Source organism: Glycine soja, chromosome 8 (assembly GCF_004193775.1).
Source record: "Glycine soja cultivar W05 chromosome 8, ASM419377v2, whole genome shotgun sequence".
NCBI lineage: Eukaryota > Viridiplantae > Streptophyta > Magnoliopsida > Fabales > Fabaceae > Glycine > Glycine soja.
Window position 1 is genome coordinate 22152710 of NC_041009.1, and position 8462 is coordinate 22161171.

The window sequence follows — 8462 nt, forward strand, 5'->3', positions numbered from 1 at the left end:
AACTATAAATTTATGGATTTTGAGAACTATCATTGGTAGGTGGCTCTGTATTGGATGAAGGATGCATATACCACATGTGTGAGGGTGGTGGATACATAACATATTATGGTGGATTTTGAAAATTTTCACTAATAGGGGGTGGTGGTGGATACATAATATATTGTGGTGAATTTTGAGAATTCTCACTAGTATGGGGTGATCGATACATAACATACTGTGGTGGATTTTAAGTATTTTCACTAGTAAGGAGTGATTGATTTTGTAAATAACTATAATAACATTGATAATTATATTGATTGAAATCCATTTTAGAGAGAATAAAAAAAATTAAGACTTGATAAGAACAAAAAAAAAAAAAGTAGTAAAAATGTTGTGTGCAAAACTCCATCAACAATACACAAATTTATAGTGAACAGTATGTGTATAACAACACAATGAAAAAATGGGTCACAACGGTCATGTCTGCATATCTAACGATAACATTTTCAAATCAACAGTAATAATCAACGTAACATTTTGATCAACGTTCTAGATCCTTCCCCATTAATTAACTGTGCTAATCAACGATCAAAATTAATCCACACTAAATAAAATGGATGTTCCAAATCATTCTGCACCTTTCTATCTTCCCCGCGTTCCCCACGTTCACAAAAAGTGTCCAGAAGCTTCCTCACCAACCTCAACACCTTTCTATCTTCTTCAGCATCTTTCTATCTTCTTCTTGAGAGAAACTTTTCTCTCCAAAACAAAAAGTGTCCAAAAGCTTCCCTCCTTGCCATTGCAGCCTCGGTCGCGCCGCTCATTGCCACTACAACCACCGACGCGTCATTCCTTCACCTTTCTATCTTCTTCAACATCTTTCTATCTTCTTCTCAAGAGAAACTTTTCTCTCCAAAACAAAAAGCGTGTCCAAAAGCTTCCCTCCTTGCCATTGCAGCCTCGGTCGCGCTGCTCATTGCCACTACAGCCACCGACGCATCATTCCTTCCCACTTGCGGCTTGCACCGTTCTTTCCCACCACGGCTTGCACCGACACTGGTCATCGTGCGTCTGGCGCCAACACCTCCAGCCATGGTTGCATCTCCATCGCGCCACCTTCGTTGGGCTTAGAAGTCTCCATCACCCCTCTGGCCATCTGGTTTTCCCCTTTTCTCTATTTTTCCTCTTTACTGTATTGTTTGAATCTGGATTTGAATGACATTTTTTTTTCAAATTTTATGATTTTTGGAATTTATTGTGGTTGTTCTTTGATCAATGAGTTTCTATTCACTGTTCTTCTCTTGGGATAGTTATTTTCCCTCGTATTATACCTATTCTGTTTGTGAAAATATTTTTTTAATGGTTATATAAGAAACGATTCTCAAGAGTGAAGGAACACACCCTACCACATGGATTTGTTCCAGTGTCAAAAAAATTTAAGAAACGGTTGCTTCCCAATAAGCACCTGAAAAGAAACCTACACTACTGGAGATGCTCTTATATAAGCAACTCCACATCATATTCTTTGATAGGAAGAAAAAAAAAACTTAAACAACATTATTTAAAATTAAACAACTCATATAAGCATCCCATTTGAGATGCTCTAATATTAACCAAAGTACAAAAGTAGCACGCAATGGAGTAGATCAAGAACTCTATTGATGTCAATTGTTTGCGAAGAAATGGAATATGATACTTTCAGAACCGATAATCGATGTTTTGCTGTTCTGCCTGTAAAGGTGTAGCTGTAAGTGTTTGTCAATTATTACAAACTTATTTCATGTTTTTCTAATTATAAATATCATATATATTAAAAGCACAAAAAATGTTAATGACATTTGATTTGTACAAACTGTTATGCATAAGCAATTTTGTGGTCCTCTCCTCCCAGTGACAATTTATAGGTAGAGTTTCAGTACTACCATTACTTTAGAACTTCGAATTGCTTTATAGACCAAATTGGATGAAACTGCATGTTCCCTCAGCATACCGTATAAATCCATACTAGCCCGAGATATATCTCTCATCTTCCAGAGAAAAATATAGACACAAATTTCTTCAGCTCGAATATAAAATAGTTTTAGCAATTCTGAACCTACATTATAGCTTTGCTGCAAAATGGTTAAGACCTAGGGTCCAAGAGTACACAAGATGGAAACTGTGAGAATATACATAATCTATCAGATTCTATCTCCCTATTATTAATTATGCATCTAAACACAGTGGCGACAAAGGGGGAAATCGATTGAAAATATTAGCAAATTCTGCATAAGCTATATTATAGGCAATCACAGAATCTTTAGGGATATCTTTAAGTATGGCAGAAACATTATAAACACTGGATTGGTATGTGAACTGGTTAAACGAACTGCAGGCAAAATCGGTATATATCACAACTTGATTAGTTACAGACTTACGTCCCTTTCAAACTTAATCCCTTGTATTAGTTCCCAGGTGATTAAGATCAGTGACATCTCCACAAATTCAAATCAAAAGGTGCAAAAGCACATTAACTTATTAAGACCAGTAATTGTTTTTACTATAAAAAAACCTAAATACTGTCAAATAATCAAATAAGTAGGCTTGAAAACTATGTAAAAGAGCATAAGAGAAACAAACTGCAAACATAATAACATTAGAAGGAAAAAACATACAGGCACTAAATAGCATGTACAACTAAGATTTGCAAACTTCAACTTTAAAATACAGTTAAATTGTAACGTCTGATGACACTCCAACTTTACTGAAATCACTAAAACAAATACTAGTTCTGCACTAAACTAGATGATTTAATATCATAAGAGCCATTCTCTTCCAAATTGTATGCCTTCTGGTGGCATCAAAGTAATTGTATATAGTATTGCATATTTCAGGGCCTGCAGGAAACATGAGCTTATTGTAAGTTTTAGAATGTTAATTGGGCATTCTCTAAGATTTCAGCAGTAAAAACAGTGATATTGTAAAATGTCAAGGAAAATCTTAACTGTTTCACTGTCAACATTAGTCGCCTTCCTTGTACAATTTTCCACTCAAATTGCCTTTGATTATTTTGGCTTTTGTGTAATCAAGACATCAAATATTTTATCTAACCAAACTGAAGTCAACACCAAACCTCATCTTTCCATCCAATCTCATGTACCATTTAATTTTAATATATATATAAAATAAGTACCATTAGCAAGGATGGGGATAGTAAATAATAGGTGAAAGAAAGATTTTTCACATACTGCTCATTCTGTACATAACTTTTCAATTCTCATAATGCAAGGTGGATAACAGTATAATGGCGAAAACAATTGGAGAACAATTCGTACCTGTTTGTTACTGTACTTGGTCATCTCCACCTCTTAGAACAAATGACAGTTGGGAGCGGCATTAGACTCTCTCTATACATAGCAACCTGTAGGTTGGCTTTGTAATTGTATTCATCTCGACCAAATTTGGAATGCTCAAGCAGCTCTCCTTTATCATTAAGTTTCTCTAATCTTCCCCTCCTATTTGATCCCAAAATTCCACCATCTTTGGGGATGCATATCGGGGAAAAGAGATTGTGAGGAATGTTAGTAGTTACGATAACAATGGACCTAGTTTAAGATGACTGCACTTTATATTCTTCCATCACCCATATTTGAGTCATTGCATGGCGTTGGACGAAGCAACACACACAGAGACATTCCCCGTTAACCTTAAACCATAAACTTGGTATCTTTTCCTAGTGAACTGATCAAACAGAGGAATCTCTGATAAAGTCCTTTGTATGAGATCAAAGGAAGCAAGGAAGGGAACTTTTTTATCATCGCAGAAAACCAACCAATGAAGAGCTACATTCAAGAATGACCCAGCTCCGAATTCCAGGCCGAGATGCTTATATGGAACATTAATATTGTATCTGCTCCTTAAATTGGTTTTGAATGAGAAAACTTGGATTTCAGGTTTGCATTCATCAAGAGAATCAGAGAACAGTTGAAATAATAACAAGCAAGTAGACTAATCATCTGTTAACTCATCATACACTAAACCATATTGAAACTTTTTGGTTAACATAACTTTAAAATCTGATAATCATTTGTAGACACGTATAATTGGATTCCACATAATGAGATCACCACTTCTCTCGTGGTATAAAAGTATGAGCCCTCTGCATGAACTCAAAATATGAGGTTGATTGTTAAGAGATTGAACAAAGGGATTGCGTGGGGGAAAGGAAACGCACGGGAACAGAATCTTTGTTAAGCAGTGCTTCTATATCAATGGATTGAGCATAAACCGTGTTTGGTGTGAGAAGGAGTCGATGTGTTGGTATGCCAGCTATGTCATAATGGGAAATACCAAAATGTAGAAACCAAAAGGTGTGGGAGAATTAAAGTTCAGTCTTCTCAATATAGGACATAGATAAAAGCTGATTTTACACATACCACTTATTCTGCATATATAACTTTTATTTCCCATAAGACAAAATGAATAGGAATATAATGGTGAAAAGGATTGGAGAACAATGCATACCCTAATTCTTCTGTTAATGTTGGTCATCTTCCCTTGTTTCATTCCGATTGGCACAGGGGAGGGACAGTAGACTCTCTTGATACATAGCAGGATTGGCACAGTACAACCTTTGACCTTCAGCACTGATGTGATAGTCAAACAGCTCTCCATTGTCATCGTGTTTCACTAATCCTTCACAATTTGATCCAAAAATTCCACCATCTTCAGCGGCGCATATCGGGTAGAAGTCAAAAGTAGGGATAACAGTGGACTTAGTCCAAGATGATTGCATTTTATATTCTTTCATCACCCATATCTCAGCCGCTTCGCAGCCTAGGACCATGAGGCAGAGGCATCCTCCCACTACCCTCAATCTGCAGACATGATAATTTTCCGTAGTCAAATGATTGAACAGAGGAATCTCTGAAAAACTCCTTTGTATCAAATCAAAGGCAATAATCACGGGAACCTTTCTTTCCTTCGAGAAAACCAGCCAATGAAGAACCCCATTGAGGAGTGACCCAGCTTTGAATTCATCCCCAACACTGAATATATCATCGAGATCGTTGTATGAAGCACTAACAAGAATGTCTCTTTTCCACGACCCAGTTTTGAAGGAGAAAAGGAAGACTGCAGTTTCGCCGAAGCTAAACTCGGGAAATTCAATAAGAATTAGCCCGTAGTCATCTGTTGATGCGTCAAACCCGAAACCATATACATATTCGTCGTGTATCCCATATGGAAAGTATGTTTTTGGGAATCGTTTGTGGACGCCTAGTGAGGGATTCCATAAGATGAGTTCTTCGCTGCTCCCCCAGTAGTGTAAAAGTACAAGCCCTCTGCAAGAACCCAAAATCTGGGGTTGATTGTGAACATCATAATATTCACCATCATCATGGTGGTCGCGTGGAGGTGATGGAAAATACACTATGTGCTGGCGACATGTTTTAATCAGACTTTCAATATCAATGGATTCAATATAGTTAAAGTTATCATAATAATTTGATCTGAGAATGAGTCGATGGGTGGGTGAGGCAGCTAGGTCAAAATGGGAAATGCTAAATTGGGGATCTGAAATTAGGGAAAGCCATGACTTACAAACACACTTGAAACGAAGAACGGATCTCACCGGCGATCGCAGAAGAATTTCTCTGATCAATTCCAGAGGCAGAGTCACAGACAAAGTGTGCTTCTCCATGCTGCTTCTCTGCTACGAGACGGAGAGACAGAGAGAACCCGATATATGTAATGTAAGGATTCCGTAAGAGATTCTGAGCTTTACAATCGTCAACTTAATGTTATGATTGTTTGAGAACTTGAAATGCCACATGAGTATTTTTATTTTATTTTAACTTCAATACTAACCTGTTTATATTTAATTTTGAAATAATAAATATGTAAAAATAAAATATATTAAAATATTTTTAGTTAAGAGTAATACGAAAAATACATAATGACTAATAAAATTTAATTTTTATTATTCTAACATGTCAAATGCACATATATTATGTATACTTTTTATCTACATGATTTTGACATGCAAGTCACATATAACAGCCAATTAAGATTGAAGTATTTTAAAATCCAAATGTACACTAAATATTCTTTGTAATGGAAATCTTTTACATCTATAATATAATTTTTATCAATATTATTAAATGAAAAAATATAATTATAAACATTTTTTTAATAGTTATAGATTATGTTGAGAAATAATTTAATTTAAACAAACAAATAAATAAGCTACGTTGAAAGGAGCATGGTAAATAACTTCAAGGTTTTTCAACTTTTTACACTTGTTTAAAAACATAGTAAAGAGAGTAAGAGACAATTATTTTCATATTTTGCATTTCATTAGTCGGTCTTTCATTCAAAAAAGGAAGATACTCTCATATGACTTTATGTTTAGTCGATATCTTCTTATATCATCTTAAATTCTTAGAATGTAAATTTAAGTCTAACTCAACTCCAAAAGTTAGTTCAAGGAGTGTGAGGGTTGTCCCTCAGTTATATACTCTCATATGACTTTATCTTTAACCGATGTGAGAATTGAGTTTTTCCAATAAAGTGTTTGATATTTACAATTCACTTATACAAAGAAGGCCAAAAATTACGAAACTAGTTTACCAACAGGAAGAAAACAACCATAAATTACAAACAAACTTATTAGATTCTATCTCATAGTTGTCAACTATGTAGATAAATATAATCTTGACAAAGTGGAAAAAATTGATTCGAAGCGCACTACACCAAAATCCATGTCAATGGAAACAACGGTAAAAGAAGAATTATTTGATTTGATGAGGACTTGATTAAACGCACCGTTTCACTTTTTTTATAAATATATATAAAACTAACCACCTTACTCCCTCACTTTTAAACCACCTGAGACCCCCTCCCCCATTTTCCAAACTTCCTCTTCTTTTCAATAACCCACCCCATCTCTTAAACCCTATCTCTTTGATGTGAACTTGACTAGGAGTGGATCGTTTGATATAGGCTACAGAGTTTTGGAAGACGCCACTTCCAGTGAAGGAAGATAAGTCAGGATAGACGCCACAAGGATTACCTTGATAAGTCTGAGATTGGTTCAACAAGGAACCCAGAGAGAAGCTCTCACCAAATTTTATCAAATGCCAAAAGTTTCTTTATTGAAAATAAAAACCAATACTTATAATGTATTTGAACAAAAGATAAAAATAGACATGGGTTTTCTAAACAGTTTGAGCCAAAATTATAATAAATAAAAATTATAACTAAAAAATATATTTAACTTGGGCCTTCAAATTAGTTTGGGCCTTCAACAACAATTAATAGTCTTGATAATGTCTTTGCCTCTGGGCCTTCATCCTTCTCCACTCGAGGGCTTTGTCTTTCTCCACTTGGGCCTTCGTCCTTCTCCACTTGGGCCTTTAGCCTGTATTTGACCAGTTTCATGATTCTCATCATTCCCTCCTTCTTGGAAAACATTTGCCCTCAAATGTCCAGGATCATCACCGGGTTCAAGTACCACTTCCTTCCTTTTCTTGTTGGCTTGCTTGGCATACCTTTCATTCTTTTTTGCAATTTGCACCTTCACTTGGTCATACAATCTTTTCACATACTCAACTTTGGCATGTGCATCCTTATGTTGAGTCTGTTGGGGATTGCTTTTGTAAGTTGGCCTGTTAGACAATGAAGCTCTGGGAAGGAGATCAACTTGATGTTCTATGCCTCTTGAAAGTGACAGTCCATGAGGAATCTCCTTAAGAAAGACATTTTTAAATTCCTGCAATAAGGGTTGAACACTAGGAGAAATAGTAAGCTCATTAGAATTATCAGTAGAAATTTTATTGTCTTTGCAATATTGTAGATAGAGTGGTTCATGAGCAGGTAACACTTTTCTCACTTCACTCGCCTTTGCAAAATAATTAAATTTTCTCTCATGTGTATCACTCTCTCTCTTATGTGTATCACTCTTTCCCTCGGGTGCATCACTCTTCTTTTTCCTATTCCTCTGTGGTGCCTCACTATTTTTTTTCTCTTGTTCTCTCTTTTCTCTCATCCTGATTTGGTCATCACACACTTCTCTAGGGGATAGAGGTTTAAGAATAAACAAGAAAGATTTGACTATTCGCCTGTAGAGCTCTTCATTGTTACGGTTCAACAAACATTGCATTTGTGTAGTCATCGCGTCCAGTAATAAGCGTTGAGATCCGTCCAGTTGATGATATACACCACTATTGTCACCAGCTCCTGCCATGATTAAGGAACAAAGAATTTTGCAGTAAATTAAAAAAAAGATTCAGGACCTCACTACACTCTACTCATGTGTTTCTCTCTTTGATGGTAGTTCACTCGTGTTTGATGCTCTCAATATAGGCTTTAGTGTGATGCTTTCACTCTTGCCTTTTACCACTCACTCCCTCTTAAGTTCCTGGATGAATCAAATTAGACACACAAAGTATATAACAGGAAAGACAATTTAATTATCACAAACTGTGTAGCCGATTTAATTTGGA

At 35.7% G+C, this 8462-nt stretch overlaps 2 protein-coding genes across 7 annotated transcripts; one reads left to right on the forward strand and one right to left on the reverse strand.

Annotated features, from left to right (window-relative positions):
* The first annotated feature begins 592 nt into the window (after window positions 1–592).
* On the forward strand, window positions 593–3910 carry LOC114424029. Its single transcript, XM_028390899.1, has 2 exons — window positions 593–1138; window positions 3248–3910. Exons 1-2 carry the CDS (start codon window positions 593–595, stop codon window positions 3356–3358), a joined length of 657 nt encoding a protein of 218 aa, XP_028246700.1. The 3' UTR covers window positions 3359–3910.
* Window positions 2589–5780, reverse strand: LOC114422752 (F-box/kelch-repeat protein At3g23880-like). 6 transcript variants are annotated; one of them, XR_003668720.1, is made up of 2 exons: window positions 3294–5778; window positions 2589–2855 (listed from the first exon to the last, which is right to left on the reverse strand). XR_003668720.1 is itself a non-coding variant. In XM_028389269.1 (2 exons), exon 1 carries the CDS (start codon window positions 5657–5659, stop codon window positions 4496–4498), a length of 1164 nt encoding a protein of 387 aa, XP_028245070.1. In that variant the 5' UTR covers window positions 5660–5778; the 3' UTR covers window positions 2589–3498; window positions 4483–4495. The 6 variants fall into 6 exon arrangements, 4 of the variants coding, with proteins under 4 accessions (XP_028245070.1, XP_028245069.1, XP_028245068.1 ...); XR_003668721.1 differs by having other exon boundaries at window positions 2964–5778; XM_028389269.1 differs by having other exon boundaries at window positions 2589–3498; window positions 4483–5778.
* Window positions 5781–8462: the final 2682 nt, after the last annotated feature.

Excerpts from the sequence above, each read along its gene's own strand:
- LOC114424029 (XM_028390899.1), top strand. The coding sequence starts at position 593 with ATGGATGTTCCAAATCATTCTGCACCTTTCTATCTTCCCCGCGTTCCC. Across the intron at positions 1,139-3,247 it reads ATCACCCCTCTGGCCATCTG|GTGGATAACAGTATAATGGC; the intron begins GTTTTCCCCTTT and ends TCATAATGCAAG.
- LOC114422752 (XM_028389269.1), bottom strand. The coding sequence starts at position 5,659 with ATGGAGAAGCACACTTTGTCTGTGACTCTGCCTCTGGAATTGATCAGA.